At 42.8% G+C, this 21,095-nt stretch overlaps 1 protein-coding gene across 1 annotated transcript in view; it reads left to right on the top strand.

Annotated features, from left to right (window-relative positions):
• The window catches only part of MAGI3 (membrane associated guanylate kinase, WW and PDZ domain containing 3), a 227,699-nt gene that overhangs the window by 186,599 nt on the left and 20,005 nt on the right, over positions 1-21,095 (top strand). The window contains 4 exon segments of the mRNA XM_032766590.2: positions 1,811-1,902; positions 4,903-5,095; positions 7,158-7,346; positions 20,359-20,544. Coding sequence (XP_032622481.2) covers positions 1,811-1,902; positions 4,903-5,095; positions 7,158-7,346; positions 20,359-20,544 — 660 coding nt within the window.

The raw sequence follows: 21,095 nt of genomic DNA, 5'->3' as shown, positions 1-21,095 counted from the left end.
CCTCCTCTCCACTCCTCCTCAAGATTCTCCTGTTTGTGTATCCCAGAATCGCATTAGCCCTTTTGACTACAGCATCACACTGGGAGCTCATGTTCAGTTGATTATCTGCTACAATCCCCACATATTTTTCAGTCAGTGCTTTCCAGGTTAAAGTCCCCCATCCTGACAGTACAGCCTACGTTCTTTGTTCCTACATGTAAATATTCGTATTTAGCTGTACTAATACATAAATTGTTTGCTTGCACCCAATTTACCAAGCAGTCCAGATTGATGTAAATCAGTGACCTGTCCTCCTTCATTCTCCCAAGGTTTGTGTCATCTGCAAACTTTATCAGTGTTGATTTTATATGTTCTTCGAAGCTGATAAAAATGTGAACTAGCATAGAGCCAAGAACCATTACCTACAGAATCTTATTGGAAGCACACCCACTCAATAATCATTCCCCATTTAGAGTTACATTTTGAGACCTGTCAGCCAGTTTTTTATCCATTTAAAGTGTGCCATGTTAATTTCATATCACTCTAGTTTTTTAATCGAAATGTCATGCAGTACTAAGTCAAAGTACATTATGTCAACACTATTATCTTTATCAATCAAACTTATTTTATCAAAAGAAGATATCAAGTTAGTTTGACAGGATCCATTTTTCATAAACCCATGTTGATTTGCATTAATCACATTACCCTCCTTTAATTCTTCATTAATCGAATCCAGGGTCAGCCATTCTATTATCTTGCCAGGGATCGATGTCCAGTGGATCATCTACAAGAGTCATCTCTTTTTAAAAATTGGCACAATGTTAGCTTATTTGTAGACCTCAGAAACTTCCTCAGTGCTCCAAGACTTATTGAAATCAACATTAACAGTCCAGCGAGCTCATACGCCAGCTCTTTTAAAACTCTCGGATTCAAGTAATCTAGATCTGCTGATGTAAAAATGTCTTGCTTCTGTTTCACATCCTCCTGAGATACTAGTAGAATGGGAAAGAGTGTTATCGCCATAAGAATAGTCTGTATAATCTGTTTTTCCCCAAATATTGAACAGAACTATGTACTGAACACCTCTGCATTTTCTGCATTATTTTTGGTAATTCTACCATTTTCATCTAGTACTGGACCTATACCATTGTCAGGATTATTTTTGTTTCTAATGTATTTTAAAAATTCCTTCTTTTTATCTTTTACTCAGCTGACCATAGATCTGTGTGTCATTTTACTTCACTTGTCAGTTTTCTACAGTCCCTAACTTCTGATTTATATTCATTACTATAAACTTCCCTTTTCTTCCCTTTTTTTTTATTGTTGCCTTCATTTCCCCTCTAAACAAGGCTAGCTTTTTAACCAGCATGGCCTTCTTCCTCAGTGAGGTGTTCTTAAATGATTCCCAATTACCATTCACTTCTCTGGTTAAATTCTTCCTCCCTGCTGATTTGGCTCACGATTGTTTTCAGCATTGTGAAATTAGCCCTATTTGTAGTGATTATAGACTGCACCTTAATCCCAACCCATACAAACATAATGGTAGGAGGTGTTTTGGTCCCTGTGAAATGATGTTAGAGTGAAAGACACCTGCAGCTGTTTCTGGACATGCTCATCACTCCACATGCTAGGAAGATAATATTACTGAGGAACTGGTGACGTTCCTTAATAAAACAATCTGACCACTCTGTTTGTTTTGTCAATGGAAAACTACAAGCTTATAACTGGTTGCACAACTGTGTTGATTAAAGAAAAATGTGAACACATTTTAATCTTCTCTCCAATAATCAAATGTAACTTCTTATGCGCTTTTCATATTTGTCTTAACTAGCTCCAAACACAAAGGATTTGGATGTTTTCCTGCGAAAACAGGAGTCTGGGTTTGGCTTCCGCGTGCTCGGAGGGGATGGACCAGACCAGTCAGTAAGTGAATTAAGTTATCTTTTACCTGGACTTCGGGAGCTTGTGCTGTAGCTCTTGTAATGTCTCCTTCACATGATCATTTTAATTTTTTTCCCATGTTGAGTTAAGTGGATCAGCTTTATTTCCATCTTCACCATAAACAGCTATATTGTATGTTGATATCATATTTAGCTTAAACAGACACAGTATGTTTTTATATTCCTTCGCTCCTGGTTCAAGTTGGCTTTCTCAAAATGCTTTCAGAGTTAAGTTGGTGCAAATTTAGTTGCAAGTGGGCAGTAGATAATCGAGAATGGAAGGCAGACATTTGGCTCTGCCTTTAAGCTTTAGAGAAATAATGTTCATAGTACAAGTTCACAACAATCGACAAACTGGGAAAATGGGGCTTGGTGTTATGGGAGGATCTACAAACATGGCTTATTTAGTTGAGCCCTAATGACCTTTAGTTGGCAAGGGAAACTTGGGGCAAAATTCCATTTGGTCACTCACCATGAAAGCTGTGAAGTCCCTACTGTCGCTCAGTATTCAAACACAAGCTGGGCCAGATTTACAGAGGCTGGCATGAGTGGGGAGCTCATCAGCTTGGGAGTGGCCTTCCACAAATTGAGGTGGCAACTCAGGTTAATTTGTCACATGGAAGGAGAGAAATACAGCACCCCAAATTCCTACAGAATGTTCTAGCAGTGAAAGAACTTAGCACAGAAATACTTCAGCAGTCAGATGTTGAGCTAAAGCTTCGATGGGTAAAAAGAGTAAACGAATTGGGCAGGATGGTTTAGTTATCTTTTATTCAGTGATCAGCAGAGTCTTTTGCCAAAATCAGCAATTGTTGGATTTCTGCAAGCATCACTGGGATACTCCTCCATAGCAACATTTGTGTCTTGATGGAGAGAGAAGGGTCTCAGTGACAAGCACATTAAAAAGTTGTGGTTTAGATTAGATCTGGGGGAAAAACCCTTATCTGCATGTTTGGCACTTAACTTGCTCATGCTCATCCTGGTAGATCAAACGTGCACTGCATCTGTCCAGGGATATCTAAATGTGGCCTACTTCTCAATAGAATGCAGATGAGTGACCGCAGTGAGGACCTACAGCAATAGCTAATGAAACAAGTTGCATGTGGAGCTTTTTGATGTGTTTTGTGTTAGATGAAATTTTAAAAAAACGAAACTTCTGGCTAAACAGTGATTTAACTCCAGTCCCGTTAAAATCCAATGGAAGAAGATAAAATGGTTTGTTACCTTTCTTCCCTTTCCCCTTCATGGTTGATTTCAGTCCCCCCAGGCTTTCAGTCACTTTGTCTAGAATCTTTCTAGGCAATAACAGTTCTCCATCGAGCCTTTACAGCATAATTGTTCTGTCCTGAGAAGGCTCTCAAAGATGGGGTTGGCACCAAGTCTTTTCAAGTTGTAGCACCTAATCTTATTAATGGACTTGGCACCAATGCATGCTGGTAATGCTCAGTACAACATACGTGTCAGTTTAACTGGGAAATAAACTAGGGGAGAGGACTTTCTGGCTACCCCAGAAAAATCACCTCTAGCTTTCTTACCAACTTGTTGCATTATTATGCTGCAGAAGGGAAGGAAGAAAGGAAAAAATTATAATCTTTTTTTAAAATAGTTTTTCTAAGTCTTTTGCTTTAGAGATTGGAGTTCAGATCTGGTTTTAGGTCACCAATTAGTGAAGTTTTTTGGTTTCACTCTGGAGAGCTGTCATACAATTTGACTCAGGTGGCACTCTCTGCTTCAGAGAGGATGATGGAGGCAGATTGGCAAAGACATAAATGGAAATTCCCGGAGTCCCTATTCATGCTATGCCTGGCTTTAAGAAATTCTGCCCTGTTTCTCACTTGCCAAAGCACAGCTTCACCCAGAAAAGTGGGACTCTGTCCCTGACCATATGGCAGTGATTGCTTCTCTCCTGCCAACCTTCAAAGGTACTAAAGCTTTTGGGATAGTGACACTGGTAGATGGCATGTCCTCACATATGTAATTAAACTGCATTCGCCATTCACATCTGAGATCCAATGGCAGTTTGTTTTCTGACTTGCATTTAAAGGCAAGGAAGAACAGAATGCTTTTTCTAGAGGAAATAATAAGCAATTTTAGTTTTGTTTTTTTTTTTTGAATTCTACTATTTTGTTGCTATAGCAACTGTAGTGGAGTTGGTAATAGTCATAGCAATGCCCTGAGTGCAGTGTGAAGATGGGTTTTTGATGAATATGTTCTCTGCTGCTTAACCCTGGACACATGCCGGACATAATTGTTTTAAGTCTTTTACTTAAACTGAACTTTTTTCTAGCATATAAAACTACTACATTTCCTGCTCCTGTCTCTATCATTTAGCTGGTGTTTGCTTGGGAGGAAAGGTGCAGGCCAAAGGGGGGTTGGACTGCAGCTGTTTGAATTCATGCTATTATCACCAATACTTGCACATTGCAGATTTTGAATGTGGCAATTTCTGAGCAGCTGTGTTCTTACGCTCTTTGATGAACTTTAAATTCTACACTGGAGTCACCTTGCAGGTCTCAGTAATGATAGTGTGTCTTTGTTGTGTTGATTGAATGACACAGGCATTTATTTTCAATAATCTTGAGTAATTTTTGATGCACAGAACAAATACATAAATAACATATGAATACACTAAAACAGGTAACTGTACAAATACAGAGCTTAACCTACTCATGAGGTGGTGAGCCTTCAGCTGATAGGAATTAATGAATAATACATGGCAGTAATAAAAACAAACCTTAAAATAAGGGGAGCATTAAGTTTGAATGTCAGGAAGCTGGGACTGTCACAGTTTGCTCATTTCTACACATGCAAATGAGGTCAGTCTAGTATGGCTTCTGTAGCGTGAGTTTTTGCTAGATTTAGGTGGGGGAAATAATTTTTTTAAAGGAAACCCTGCAAAAAGTCCCTCTTTATCTGGAGATTCAAACATTACATATTCTGTACGTTCTGTACCCCAGAGCCAATGATTACACTCTGTTGACAGATATATATTGGGGCCATCATCCCACTGGGAGCGGCAGAGAAAGACGGCCGACTCCGAGCTGCTGATGAGCTAATGTGCATTGATGGAATCCCTGTCAAAGGGAAATCACACAAACAGGTCCTGGACTTAATGACCAGTGCTGCGCGGAATGGCCAGGTGCTGCTCACTGTCCGGAGGAAGATCTTCTTTGGCGGTATGTGCCAGGTGTCCAGACTAAACCCAGTCCCACCACGTTTGCCAGAGTCTGGTAGCATGGCCATTGGAGCCCTTGTTCCTGGACTTAGTGTAAAGGAATGTTTCCACGGCCATAATCGAATGATATAAACTACTAGTACATCAGGAATTATGTGAACACAAGGGGTCAGCTCCACTTCTGGATGAATGGGGTAGCACAAAATTGTATCAAGCAGATGTTGGAGGGAAGAGAATGCGATAAAAAAGGGGGCACCCATTTGCGCTGTGGCTCTGGAAAGCACTGTAAAAATGACGCTCTCTTGTTCTATAGTGCTTTTCACTGGAGGATCTGAAAGTACTTTACAAGCATTAGTTATTAAAGCCACTCATGGCTCTGTGTTGGGCAGTAACGCAAACCTTCTTTCTGCATTACAACACTCTACATTCTGAGGTTTGTTAGAATTTGTGCAGCAGGTTTAAGTGCATTATTTAATTAAATGCAGAAATTAATTTTATAGTCAGAGTTCTGTAGGCAGTTCAGTGACAGTGGAATTTACAGATATGGAAACTGAGGTACAGAAGAGTTGTCATGCGGCTGAGATGTCACTAACTATATCAGTGACAGAACTGAAATCAGGAGTCCTGGCTTGCAGTCTCCTGTTCTCATTAGTAGACCCCACTGCCTTTCATGGATCTTTCAGTCAACGTAACTAGAATCATTCCTTGTAAACTGAGAGAAAACAGGAAGTGTATCACTTCCATAACATCTTTGCTTTCACTGTCATGCAAATGGCAGGCAGCATGGCCTAGTGGGCCAAGTATAAGTCTGTGAGCCTAGAAGGTCCTAAATTCTAATTCCAGGCCTGTCACTGACACACTGCATTCTTTGACAAATCAAGTGACTTCTGTGTCACTGTCTGTAAAATGGGGATATCATCTACCTACCTCCCAGGCGTGTTAGTGAGTTAAAATTATCATGGTGTTTCTCCCGGTGCCACACGGAAACCAGCCGAACCAGGAGAGGGCAGGGTCTCCAGTCACACTGTGTATTTCTATGTAGATTGCAGCCACTTCCTGAGTTTCTTTCATTTTTTGTTCAAAGTGAAAATACATGAAGTATTAAATTAGGTATTATCCACCTAGTAACTACAGATGTATTATATATTGGTGCTGTACCTGGTGGTTGCTGCCAGCCTGTCATAGCACAGTGCCAGGAGAGCAGATTGAGCCAAGCACAGAAAGAGGCCATCTAAAGGCTCAGAAAAGATTAATCTAATCAGAGGAAAAGCAATTTTCTGTCTTTGCATCTCAGGTTGCATTGCCTCCCTGACAGTGTAATTTTAACAGTGTAACATGCTCCTGAAAGAGAGGGTCTGATTCAGAGATCTTGAAAAGCTTACATGGCTTCGTATGCATCAGGGCCAACTCTGCCTCTAGTCTCTGGTTTATTTATCCTTTTATTTAATTTAAAAAGAAAGAAAAAGAGAAATCTCTTCATTGTACAGCTTTGTTTTCCTCTGAATTCCCTGATGTGACATGGTCCTCACAGGCAATGCTTCAAGACTGGGATTTTGTTAGTTTTCCATTGAGGAGGCTGGGCTTCAACATTTGAATTACCCTTTAAAATATTGGTAAACCTTTTGAGATAAACAGTTGGTTCTCTGCAATGAAAATAGCATAGTCCCAGTTTTAAGGTGGGTTTCTGCCATAGATCTTGTGCTTACACCACACAGGAAAATTGTGCTGCCAAAAAAGAGCCCCCGAAGAGACAACCAAGGTTAGGCTAGCATTATTAAGGGCATCAGCAACTGAGCGCTACCTCTGAGTTATAAGTGTGGATTGCAGAATGGAGTTGGCAAACATTTTTAACCCTCTGTAGCAACTTCAGCCCAAAGTGTAAATGGTTCTACCCTGTATTCTGATTCTATCTGGTTTCAGTTGCCTTGTTAATAAGCCCCCAGTGGGACGGGAGGTGCTTCTCCATTCTGTTAGTGATCTGATCATGTTTATCCTTGTAGTTAACCAGCTCCACAGCATTCTTACTGATTCTACCTTATACTTTATTTTTGTGGTGTTTGTAGGCGAGAAACAGCCAGAAGAGGAGGAGTCGCAGCTGCCCATTTCCACTCAAAATGGATCTCCCCGGCTGAACCGGGTAGAGGTCACAAGCAGACAGCCCCCAGATGCCTATGATGTCCGGCTACAGCGGAAAGAGAATGAAGGATTTGGCTTTGTCATCCTCACCTCAAAAAACAAACCTCCTCCTGGCGGTAAGAGCTGATACTTGTGTGTTGGTGTCACCTGCTCCACTGATGCCTGAGTGGGGGAAATTAATTGGTTTAACTCATAGTTCTGCCTTCCAAAGCTGCAAGCAGTTATTGCCAATAGCATTCAGGGCTGGGGACTGCCAGGAGATTCTTCTTTCCTAGGATGGTGTTTATTTTCCATGTCCAACCACCTACTGTGCTGTGATCTGTTGTTTCAGTTGTCATACTGTTCACAGCTTCAGCGGCTAAAGGCTAAGTCTGTCTCACTCACAAAAGGGAATATGGTTTCTCTCATTTGTACATTTTGTAGAAAGTTTTTTGCATGTGCTACAACTGAAGTGGGGGAGGGAAATCACTCCTTACCAATACCGGGGCAGGAGAAGAGAGAGAGAAATGTATCCTTGTGATTGGCTGACTTTCAGACTGTGTAAGGTGGTCAGACTGCGATGAGTGTGGTAATGAATGCACCAGTGTAGTCCATGGTAAATGCAGGTAAACAGAAGTTTGCCCGCTTCTCATTTGAGGAATATCGAACTTAGTTTAGATTAGTATCAGAGGGGTAGCCGTGTTAGTCTGGATCTGTAAAAGCAACGGAGAGTCCTGTGGCACCTTATAGACTAACAGACATTTTGGAGCATGAGCCCATCCGACGAAGTGGGTATTCACCCACGAAAGCTCATGCTCCAAAACGTCTGTTAGTCTATGAAGTGCCACAGGACTCTTTGCAGTTTAGATTAGTTTACTCACCTTTTTTTTTACCACTACACCACTGGATGCAGAGAACAAATATGCGCACATGTACTCTTTACACTCTCTGTACAGCAGTGCCCAATAGATAAAATCAGCTATTGGGTAGTTAGTGCATGGATAAATCTCTTGCTAATAGAAGTATAGTTACAAACTTAGACCTGTGACATCCATTCAGAGTGTGTAGCTTATTGGCAAGGTCTCTGGCTATCTCAGTATTTCGAAGAAAGCAATGGAGGAATTAGTCAGGAGAACATTCTGTATCTGTCTTGTGACATGTTACAAACTGGAGATATTATCCTAAGCAATGTAGCGTGTCTTAGGTTCTAACTTGTGGATTTGTCTGATGGATCAGTTGCTAAGATAAAGAGCTGAGTGGACTGCATGAAAATAAAGAAGGTATCTTGTAAGTAGCAATAAGAGACAAGCTGCTTGAGGGAGGCATCTGAAATTCTCCCTAATTAATGGAAAGATTTCTGACCCCTAGCACTAGAGTAATTTAAAAGACGTGCCCATTCTTTATAATCAAATACAGTTTTTTATTGAGTGTGATCCTGGCTGCCAGACTCCCAGAGCCTTGCCAGGCAGCGGTTATTAACACCACCTCTGCATAGACAGATGCGCCTACCTTTCACAAACTGGTGACCTTTATGAGATGACTTCCACACTCTTCTCAGATACCTTTGGCCAAGATTTGAGTAGTTTGGTTGTAAAAATGAAAAGGGATGGTCAATCTATAACTAGGGCCGTTGGTTGGCATTGTTCCCCTTAGTGAGAATTGGAGAAATGGATATGGTTCTCGATTCATAGAGAATGAAGAGCTTACAGCCGGGCTGAGCCTTGTAACACAAAAGGGATGCCGGACTGCTCAGTGGATTTACCCAGGGCACAGCAAGTTACTTCCTTGTTTTTTCTCCCTGAGATGTGGACACACAGGTATCTGTACCCCAGTGATCTGAAACACCTTACTTAAATCTCTTCTGTCCCCTGCTGTGAATCACTTTCCCAGTAACTGCCCTAATGATCCCATAGCACTTACTGTAATAATGACTTGAATGTTTGTATGTGAGGAAAGGGATGCCCTTTTTTCCAGCCCAGACAATTTACACTGACATTTTGCTCTGCTTTATTTCTCTTAAGTTTATTATACTGTGAAAGAGCAGAAATACAGACAAAAGCAGTGACTCTGAAAGAAGATCATTGTCTCATTATGTTGTTGAGTTTACATGATATACATTTTGACTTAAAATGATTTGAAGTCGTGGCTAAAAGAATGCATTTTTAATGAAGTTTAAAACAAAAAAGTGCAAAGTATCGGTGAAGGTCGTGAAAGAGTGAACAGCTGTGGAGTTGAGTGTTGCTTCAGTAGTAGCTCAGTACGAGAGATGCTGACTTCTGTTTTATAAAATCATGTGCTATAGCTGTGGGTTGGGTTCGCCCAGGGCCGGTGCACTCATCCGCGATTTTTCCTCCTTCCCCTCCCTTCCCCTCACACAGAGTGCAGCATGGCTGATTGAGCACCTGGGCCTGATTTAGCTGTTCCCATTAGCCTCCAGCAGGCACAGTCCCTCCTCCCCCCAGCATCCTATCGCAGCATTCTGCCGGGGAGGGGTTCTGCGCTTGGCAGCTTGTGTGGTTGGCTGCACGTGGAGCCAGCAGCTGGAGCAGAGTGGTGGTAAGGGGAGTCCCAGGAGGGGCAGTCAGGGAGCAGGAGGAGGGTTGGATGGATTGGTTGGAAAAGTTTGGGGGGCGGGCCTGTCAGGTGGGTGGAGAGGATCAAGAGCAGTCCAGTGGGACAAGGAGCAGGGGCAGAATTTGGATGGGTTGGGAGTTCTGGGGGGGGGGCTGTTAGGGCAGGGGAAGGATTGGGGTGAGTCAGTGTCTAGGGAGAGGTGAGGATGTTGGAGGGGGATCAGATCAGTTGGGACAAGGAGCAGGGGGAGGATTGAATGGGTCGGGAGTTCTGAGGGGGGGTCTGTCGGGGCGGGGAGAGGGTTGGATGGAGTGGGGACGCGGGTTGTGGAGAGGGATCGGAGCAGCAGTCCGGGATAAGGAGCAGGCGAGAGGGGAAATTTTTTTTTTGGATGGGTCAACAGTTTCTGGGGGGGGGGTTCCCTGTCGGGGTGGGGGAGGGTTGGATGGGTCGGGGAGTTCTATGGGGGCTGTCAGGGGACATGGGGTGTGGAGAGGGATTGGGGCAGTCAGGGGACAGGGAGCAAGCCAGTAAGCCCCAGTGAAGGGAGGGGCAACCTAGCGCTAGGCTCGAGTCGCAGCTTGGAGGTTCAGGGGAGGATTGGGCTTAAAGCCCCCCCCAACCCCCGTTCAGTTGGGTGCAGGGGTGGCTACTGCGCTGGTTTGCTCCCAGAGCGACCTCTGTTAGTGAATGGGGGAATGGGGTTGAACTAATCTGTGGGCGGCCAAGGAAATCGCTGGGGGGGAAGGGGGGTGTTACACCTGCGCTACCCCCACTGCTGCCCCACTTCCCTGGTCCAAAGGACCTTCCCACCCTGACCCTAATACACAGCTGCCCCCCCACTCCCCCCCCCCCCGGCTCCCTGCGTCCACTGTGTTTGTGTTGGACAGTCACATCCAATCCCTTCACACTGCCCTCCTTTCCCCTCCCCGGCTTAGCTCATAGCCCCAGAAAATCCCTTCAAACTGTCCCCCTTTTCCTCTCCCCTTATTTTGTGGGGGGATGACAAACCGAGCGGGCGGGCGGCGCTGGGATGTGTGTTGTGTTTCAGGGGGGCTGAAGGGGACGTGTTTCGGCAGTGGGGGCATGGGGGAGTTCAGCCCTCAGCTGTTTTCTTTCCAGTACTATGGCCCTCACCGCTTTACGAATTGTGCAGGCCTGTAGTAACACTTGGGACAGGAGCTGTCACTCTCTGATGCTGTATTATGATTATGTGACCTGTGTTATTGATATGAAAAACTACCACTTTGGACTGATTTTCTGTTGCCTTGTCAAAGTTGGATGATTAGAAAAATGATTAATAATAAATAAGCAGAAGTCTACTGTGTAATCCTGATACTGCATCATTAGAACATTCTTGTCAGAATACCATCCGGAAATTCTTTCATCTAGTTGAAACTGCAATGAAAGTAGGTTTTTGTTTTGTTTTTAAAGTGGGAAACAGAAGATACCCGGATCCCTGTTTCAGCATTGGAAGTGCTAAGGTAGCAGTCCCAGGCTGTTTTTACTGCTTGTAAATAAGAAACACTGATATATCAGTAGATTGCATTATGCTGGAACGTCTTTGCCACATCTTACATTGGAATGACCATTCTGGGTCAGACCAAGGGTCCATCTAGCCCAGTGTCCTGTCTTCCGACAGTGACCAATACCAGATGCTTCAGAGGGAATGAACGGAACAGGGAATCATCTAGTGATCCAGGCCCTGTCATTGAGTTCCAGCTTCTGGCAATCAGAGGTTTGGAGCATGAGGTTGAGTCCCTGCCCATCCTGGCTAATAGCCGTTGGACCTATCCTCCTTGAAGTTATCTAGCTCTTTTTTTAACCCTGTTATAGTCTTTGCATTCATAACATCCTCTGGAAAGGAGTTCCACAGGTTGACTGTGCATTGTGTGAAGAAAGGCTTCCTTTTGTTCATTTTAAACCTGCTGCCTATTAATTTCATTTGGTGACCCCTAGTCCTTGTCTTAGAAGAAGATGTAGATAACACTTCCTTATTTACTTTCTCCATGCCATTAATGTTTGTATAGACCTCTATCATATCCCATCTTACTCGTCTTTTTTTCTAAACTAAATAGTCCCCTTTTTTAATCTCTTCTGTGATGGAAGCTGTTCCATACCCCTAATCATTTTTGTTGCCCTTCTCTGTAGTTTTTTCAATTCTAATTGTCTCTTTTTGAGGTGAAGTCACTGAAGCTGAATGCAGCATTCAAGGTCTGGGTGAATCAGATATACATTGTGATATTTTCTGTCATATTTGCTATTCCTTTCCTAGTGGTTCCTCATATTCTGTTAGCTTTTTTGACTGCCGCTGCACACTGGGCAGACGTTTGCAAAAAAAACTATCCACGATTCCCATCGTTTTGTATATATAGTTGGGATTATATTTTCCAATGTGCATTACTTTGCACTATGGCTGTTAAGCGATTTTAAAAAAATTAATCATGATTAATCACACTCTTGAACAATAGAATACCAATTATTTAAATATTTTTGGGTGTTTCCTACATGCTCAAATATATGTATTCTTTGTTGTAATTGAAATCAAAAGTGTACAATGCTCACTTCATATTTATTTTTGACTACAAGTCTTTGCACTGTAAAAACAAAAGAAACAGTATTTTTCAGTTCACCTAATACAAATACTGTAGTGCAATCTCTTTATCATGAAAGTTGAACTTGCAAATGTAGAATTACGTACAAAAAAACCTGCATTCAAAAATAAACAATGTAAAACTTTAGAGCCTGCAAGTCCACTCAGTCCTACTTCTTGTTCAGCCAATCACTCGGACAGACAAGTTTTTTTTACATTTGCAGGAGATAACGCTGCCCACTTCTTGTTTACAAAGTCACCTGAAAGTGAGAACAGGCGTCTGCATTGCATTGTTGTAGCCGGATGCGCTAAAGATTCATATATCCCTTCATGCTTCAACTACCATTCTAGAGAGCATGCGTCCATGCTGATGAAGGATTCTGCTTGATAAAGATCCAAAGCAGTGCAGGCCGACACATGTTCATTTTCATCATCTCAGTCAGATGCCGCCAACAGAAGATTGATTTTCTTTTTTGGTGGTTTGGGTTCTGTAGTTTCTACATCAGAGTGTTGCTCTTTTGAGACTTCTGAAAGCACGCTCCACACCTCATTCCTCTCAGATTTTGGAAGGCACTTCAGATACTTAAATCTTGGGTTGAGTGCTGTACCTGTATTTAGAAATCTGATATTGGAACCTTCTTTGTGTTTTGTCAAATCTGCCGTGAAAGTGTTCTTATATCAAACAACATGTGCTGGGTCGTCATGAAGAGACATGTGACTGTTAGCATATCTGGCACGTAAATATCTTGCACTGCTGGCAACAAAAGTGCTACGCAAACACCTGTTCTCACTTATTGTAAAAAAGGAGTGGGCACCATTAGTCCTATAAATGTTAACAAACTTGTTTCTCTTAGTGATTGGCTGAACAAGAATTAGGACTGAGTGGACTTGTAGGCTCTCAAGTTTTACATTGTTTTGTTTTTGAGTGCAGTTACGTAGCAAAAAAAAAAAAATCTGCCTTTGTAAATTGCACTTTCACAATAAGGAGATTGCACTACAGTACACCTCTACTTCGATATAACGCTGTCTTTGGGAGCCAAAAAATCTTACCGCATTATAGATGAAACCATGTTATATTGAACTTGCTTTGATCCAACAGAGTGCGGAGCACTGCTTTACCGCGTTATATCCAAATTCGTGTTATATCGGGTGGTGTTATATTGAGATAGTGGTGTGCTTGTATGAGGCAAATTGAAAAATACTATTTCTTTTGTTTGTCACTTTTATAGTACAAATATTTGTAATCAAAAGTAACATAAGCTGAGCACTGTACACTTTGTATTCTGTGTTGTAATTAAAATCGATATATTTGAAAATGTAGAAAAACATTGAAAATAGTTAATAAATTTCGATTGGTATTTTGTTTAACAGTGTGATTTTAAAACTGCGATTAATCAAGATTAAATTTTTAATTGCTATTTTTTTGAGTTAACTGAGATTAATCGACAGCTCTACTTTGCTCTTCTCAAAACTGAATTTCATCTGCCATTTTGTTGTCCAGTCACTCAGCTTAATGAGATCCCTTTGTAATTCTTCACAGTCCGCTTCGAATTTAACAGTCTTGAGTCATTTTGTATCATCTGCAAATTTGACCACCTTACTGCTCAACCCCTTTTCCAGACCATTTATTAATGTCTTAAAATGAACCCACTGAGATATAAAACTGGGATATTTTACACAAGATAATTCATCAGTAGTTGTAACTCTACAATCCTGTGATGCTTTTCTCATCACAGGTAACTCTTACATAAATTATATTTAAAATGTAGGCTTTAAAAATGGGAGAATAAATTAAAGACAATACAATTAAATCTTTAAATGGAGGTAAAAATTGAGGGGCATCAATGTGTGCTCCTTTATGGCAGATAACAAGTGTTTGCTAGCTCATTAATTGCAAGCCTGAATGGTAAATTAAGGTCAGGTTTCCGATGACTTTCAGAAAGTGTTTGAGATTTGCTGTCATAGTTTGATATCCTATTAAGTACATAATTCGGCACCCCTCTCTTTCCATTCACCATCCGTTTCCTTTCAGTGAAGCATGTCTGGGAGAGCAATTGCAATAAAGTTAGGAAGAGGACAGACACACCTTCTCCCTCCACTGGGCTTTAGGTGTACATAAGGGATTTCAGGTGAAATTTCAGTTGCGACAGGAAGAGCATCAGTGAAAGGGACAGCTGGAACCAGTCGATCTTTGGTTACATTCTAAGGCAGAAATGCGATTACTGCAAATTATGTGCTGTACATGTGGAGTTTTATGGGCAGCTGGTCCAAGAGCCATTGTGAGAGACTGTAAAGATCCTTGCAGAGGAGAACCATCTTTGCTACACCTTCAGGGATCCAGATAAATTAAAGGCAGCTCTGGTTGCATGGAAAGGCAGCACACTGAGGGTATGTCTACATGGGATTATTCCGATTTTATATAAACCGGTTTTGTAAAACAGATTGTATAAAGTTGAGTGCATGCAGCCACACTACGCACATTAATTCGGCGGTGTACGTCCATGTACCGAGGCTAGCATCGATTTCTGGAGCATTGCACTGCGGGTAGCTATTCTGTAGCTATCCCATAGTTCCTACATCTCCCTCGCCCATTGGAATTCTGAGTTGAGATCCCAATGCAAAAACAGTGTCACGGGTGATTCTGGGTAAATGTCATCACTCAATCCTTCCTCCATGAAAGCAACGGCATATAATCATTTCGCACCCTTTTTCTCTGGATTGCCCTGGCAGACACCATAGCATGGCAACCATGGAGCCCGTTTTTGCCTTTTGTCACTGTCACCGTATGTGTACTGGATGCTGCTGACAAACACAATACTGCAGTGCTACACAGCAGCATTAATTTGCCTTTGCAATGTAGCAGAGACGGTTACCATCCTTATTGCACCGTCTGCCATGCCATTGTGAATTGGCAATGAGATGACGGTTATCAGTCGTTCTGTACCGTCTGCTGCTGTCATGGGTGCTCCTGGCTGGCCTTGCTGAGGTCGGCCGGGGGCGCATGGACAAAAATGGGAATGACTCCTGGTCATTCCCTTCTTTATGTCTTGTTTAAAAATAGTCAGTCCTGCCTAGAATATGGGGTAAGTATACTAGAGAACCAGAGAGCACAGCCGCTCTGTGTCAGAGCCCCAGAGATCCCGCAGTAGTGAGAGGTAGTGCTCATTACTAGGTGGGTGCCCCTCAACATACCCACCTGGTTTGCTTCCCTCTCCCCAACCTCCTGGCTACCGTGGCAGTGTTCCCCCATTTGTGTGATGAAAGTAATAAAGAATGCAGGAAAAGAATCACTGGACTTTTTAGTGAGATAAAATGAGGGAGGAATCCTCCAGCTGGCTATGATAGTCTGGCAGACATTAAACGGGTGACGGGAGAGAGCCCAGTTCCACAGCTAATGATGTCAGGCAAGTACAGAAAATTTTTCTTTAGCACATGAAAGGGGGTGGGCGGCTAATGGAGCTCAGCCTCCAGTTGCTATGATATGAAGAGGGTTCAGCTGCTTCTGCACCATCTGCTGGATGACAGGAATCATCTCCAATTTTACCCCAGGGCCGCCAGGCCGACCTCCGAGGCCAGCCAGGAGCACTCAACAGGCTTGAGATGAAATGGATAGCAGCACTATGTACGCGTCTGCCACCAGGAAGGGGGCTGGTGTTCAACGCGCAGCGACGCCGGTCTACCAGCAAGCATGCAGTAGACATAGGGTGACACTGAAAAAAGGCGAGAATAGGAAACTTTTTCCCTTTCAGGGGCAGGGGAAGGGTGTAAATTGACAAAATATACCGCTGAAACACCTGGGAAAATGTTTTTGACCCTTCAGGCATTGGGAGCTCAGCCAAGAATACAAATGCTTTTTGGAGACTGCGGGGACTGTGGGATAGCTGGAGTCCTCAGTACCCCCTCCCTCCCTCCATGAGCGTCCATTTGATTCTTGGCTTTCCATTACGCTTGTCACACAGCATTGTGCTGTGGACTCTGTCTATCATAGCCTGAAGATTTTTTCAAATGCTTTGTCATTTTGTCTTCTGTAACAAAGCTCTGATAGAGCACCCATGCTGATCAGAGCTCCACGCTGGGCAAACAGGAAATGAAATTCAAAAGTTCACGGGGCTTTTCCTATATACCTGGCCAGTGCAGCCGAGTTCGGATCGCTTTCCAGAGCGGTCACAATGGTGCACTGTGAGATACTGCCCGGAGGCCAATACTGTCGATTTGCGGGCCACACTAACTCTAATCCAACATGGCAATACCGATTTCAGCACTACTCCTCTCGTCGGGGAGGAGTACAGAAATCGGTTTAAAGAGCCCTTTTTATCGATATAAAGGGCCTCATTGTGTGGATGGGTGCAGGGTTAAATCGGTTTAACGCTGCTAAATTCAGTTTAAACGTGTAGTATAGACCAGGCCTGACAGATGGGCTTTGATTTAATGTGAAGTTCCTCTGGCACCAGTGTATTGTAGCTCAGGCAGCACAATGAGCTGAGGTTTCTGTCGGCTTCCTGCTGGTGCATTGGCCTCACATGAGCTGTTGAGTGCAATTTGCTGTATTGACTTACAGATCATCAACCACCAACCTACAGTTTTCCATTAGCATCACTTCAGATCTTGCTAGTTGGTAGAGTCTGTGGGAGCAGAGATACTGGCTGATCTCTGCCAAAGAGATGCCTGAAGAAAAGTATTGTATTTCTGAGAAAAGGATGATCATATTTTGCTACCAGGGGAACTTTCCTCTGCCCGTTGGAAGCTTCTTAGTTCTGCCCCCTCCTATAACCAACCCATTGTTTGGTCCGGTCCTGGGAAAGTGACTAATGTGAATGAGGCCCTTAAAAATACTCTCCCTCTCCCTTACTTTCTGCTTCCCCTTCTCTTTCCCAGTCCCATTGCTTTGGCCCCTAAAGGAGTGTATTAAGGAGAGTGGCAGTGAAGTGAGCAGCCTGGATAAGCTGAGCTCTAGGGCTGGTTAAAACTTACTTTATGGAAAACACCAGGGGGTTATGGGTGCAGATCCATCTTGAAGCCCAGAAATCCAGAAGTAGGGAAAATCTTTGTCCAGAACCTTTACTTCTCTGGCTCACCTTTGCATTCTGTCTGACTATACCCTGCACCACTGTCGTGAGCCACATTCTAAAGTGAATATGTTGTCTGAAGGTTTTATTTTCCTTCCCTAGTGTACTTAAGTATTGCTGGGTATTTATACTGTACATGTCACAGGGTCAAAAAACAATCTGTGCGCCTAGGTTTCCCATTGCTGCATCAAGCTGGCTCTTTGTAGCTATTCCTCCCTCCAAAGGATGCTTCAGTACTTTTAAGCAAGCAAGAAAGAAACCAGCCTCTTGCATATGGCAGAACAAATTGCCTCAGAGAATCCTGATGCATAAGATTTTATTCATTCCGTGCAGATGTGATCTGCTTCCTTTAAAGGTTTTCATTTAGGCATAATAATAGCTCTTGTGTGCCAGGGGAAGGCTCTTAGTGGCTTTGCCTGGTTAATATTTTTCCATCACTCTGCTGGATTTGCATGCTGTGTGGGTTTTTTTGTGGTTCCAGTGGATCTGTCATAGTTGGCTTGTTCATGTATAGGACTGTCTGGCAAGCTGTAATGAAGGGAAAATGACCGTGGAGATGGAAGTTTCTCAGAGTGTGCAGTGTAAAGCTGTTTGTAAACCTTGGACTTTGCACACTCCCTACTACAGCAGAGAGATACCTGGGAACTGGAAAAGGAACACACCTGTCCCAATGTATCCCAGACTGGAACTCCACACCATGGCACTGCCTGGTCCCATGTGTCATTCCTGAAAGAGGCACATTGGGATCAGTCTTGTTACGAATGACTGTAGCCAAGAGGAGGATCAGTCAGGCCAAGACTCCAGCAGCATCTGAACAGTACAAATGCTCCTTGGTACTAGTGGGCTGGTAGGGTTCCCATAATCACCCTTAGGATTCTGTAAAGTTTTGCCCTTTCCTATTCAACTTCTCTTTTCTGTTTTCATGGTGACCCTCTTCCCCACTCTGCGGTCATACCAGCTTCAGCAACCTATTTATCCATGCCTTCTTGATGCCTAGCTCCTATTGATCTACTAATCAAAGGCATTATATAAGAACTGGGTGGTATTCCACTCAGTATACACAGTCCATAGGAATGCATACTTTTTTCACAATTTAACTTCCACTTTTTATTTGCTGTAACATTATATTAGCCATATTAATTTTATTATATATAATGTATTTATGGATGGACTGCCTTTCTTGAGATGTTCTGTAGGGCCGCTGCTTTCTCCTCCTTCACATCCTCTAAAATACCCCCTTTCATGGCAATGTTTGTTTGCAAGACACTAACTGGCTGAGTGTGGCTCTTTCATGAGTACTTGGGGAATCCTCTATCTAATTTTTTTTTAACATTGATATTAAAACACTTGGTCAGTTGCCAAATACCTTATGTTGTTACCCCCCTTCCGTCCCTTATGTCTGTGTGTGCCCTTTAGATAACGGACCATACCTTCTCTCCTGTTCACATAGCACCTTGCACATTGTGGAGAATCTAAAAAACACATTCCAGTAACGCCCAAATATCCAGTTTATAGATTGACATCCTGCTCAGTACATCTGATGTAGCCCAAATAATCCACAAAGCTGATATATTTATTTTGTTTAATTAATTGGCACAAGTAAAATTTGTTTTAGATGAAAAACTTGTTAGAACTCAAATTTTAACAGTACATGACCCCTTATGGCCTAATCTGTTTTAGTATAAAAACTACCCTGTGCAAACCACAGCAGGACAAATCAATGAGTGGGCATCATTAACTGTTGGTAGCCTACTGCCAGCCAAGCAGTGGTGGAAGTTGCTGCTGGCAGTTGTGCCACCTTGAGGAGGTTATCAGGAGCCACTTGGCCTATAATGTCACACCTGCTATAAACTGAAGGAGACATGGTAGGAAATTTATTTTGATAATCTGCATTTCATAATGGCAAACTTTAAGATTCTTTTAAGGAAGGGTATGCATAAGTAATGTTGTGTTTCTTGTAATCTGCCAGATTGGTGCACTAAGGCCACGTCTAGACTACGCGCCATATCGGCGCGTTAAAATCGATTGCTCTGGGATCGATATATCGCGTCTAATCTAGACAGGATATATCGACCCCTGAGCCCGCTTATATCGATTCCGGAACTCCACCAACCCCAACGGAGTTCCGGAATCGACATGGCGAGCCGCGGACATCGATCCCGTGCGGTGAAGACGGGTGAGTAAATCGATTTTAGATATTCGACTTCAGTTATGTTATTCACGTAGTTGAAATTGCGTATCTAAAATCGATTTTATCCCGTAGTGTAGACCAGTCCTAAGTAACAGCTTTGGAAGTGGAACCAATGATGCTTTACATCTGTCTCCATTTTATCTAGTTACAGGTTTAGCCACATAGAGCAGATCAGAAGAAGTCCTTTTTTCCCCATTCTTCTGAACATTTCTCTGCTTACATGCATTCCTGTTTGTCTTGCAAATCAATGTAACAGGGTTGATTTATTGTCATTAGCTCTGATAGTGCCTCCTTCCATGTATGCAATGGAGAGAAAACTCTTTGAAATTATATGATGCCCTTTTTTGCCAAGGTTCTTGATTTTAACTTGCTCTGATTTTAAGGGTAATGAACCTTGGCTGCAAACAAAATGAACCACCACCATAAGATCCACTTCTTAGTACTCAGACAGCCAGTATTGCACAGTTTGTGGAATTCTCTATACAAACCCCACCTACTGCCTGTTGTTAGCCAGATTCAAATGTGTAGGTCACAATGACAATAAATAGCTAGTTCCTTTCAAGTTAGAAGCACTCCATGGTAGAGCCATTCTGATTTATTTGAGACAGTTAACAGCAATTGTTTACATTTGTAGTGTTTCATACTAATGAACAGTAACATCAGCTGCCTATTAACAAGTAAAATGTATGCTGAAAAAGCTGACGTGCCTCTTCTTGGTTCCCTAGTGATTCCCCACAAGATCGGGCGTGTAATTGAAGGAAGCCCAGCCGATCAGTGTGGGAAGCTGAAAGTGGGAGACCGTATCTCAGCCGTGAACAGGCAGTCAATTGTAGAGCTGTCCCATGACAGTATAGTGCAGCTGATTAAAGATGCAGGTCACGTGGTCACCCTGACTGTCGTTGCTGAGGAAGGTAAGGAAAATGCCTGCTTATTTCTCCCCAGTGTGGACACTAATGGTGGCACAGCCTGCCGGGTGGGGCGTGCTGCCACATGATCACCAAGTATTTCTGTAATAAAATAGCTGCAAAGCCCCGGAGTCTGGTTTTATATCTTCTTAAATTAACAAGCCAAAAAGGAGGTATTATAAAGACATCAGAGGTTTTAGGAAAATAATCTATCTAGTGAGTGACGGACTGTGAAGCTCATTTCATTTGCTTGATGGAAGTTGGGTACAAGTGCAGAGGAGTAAGGGAGAGGAGACAGATGCAGAGATAGTTTTATTGAAAAGACAAGATTCAGGCATTGTGAGAATCAGTGCTGTGGTATGGAGATGCCTCCACAGAAATCAGAGAGAGACTGTTCCTGACAGGAAATATTCCCCATCCAGCTCTAGCACTTTTGTGTGAAAAAGATCTGATCCTTCAAGTTTTAGAAGAGGGAAGAAATTACTGCACTCTGGGATGCTAGTGAAAAGTTGGGTAGAATGTTTTTACCTTTCTTGGCATCCTAGAGTTCTTCAGCA

Source organism: Chelonoidis abingdonii, chromosome 4 (genome assembly GCF_003597395.2).
Source record: "Chelonoidis abingdonii isolate Lonesome George chromosome 4, CheloAbing_2.0, whole genome shotgun sequence".
In the NCBI taxonomy this organism is placed as follows: Eukaryota; Metazoa; Chordata; order Testudines; family Testudinidae; genus Chelonoidis; species Chelonoidis abingdonii.
The sequence above is the reverse complement of the archived record's forward strand: the minus strand, read 5'-3'. Positions and strand labels throughout refer to the sequence as shown.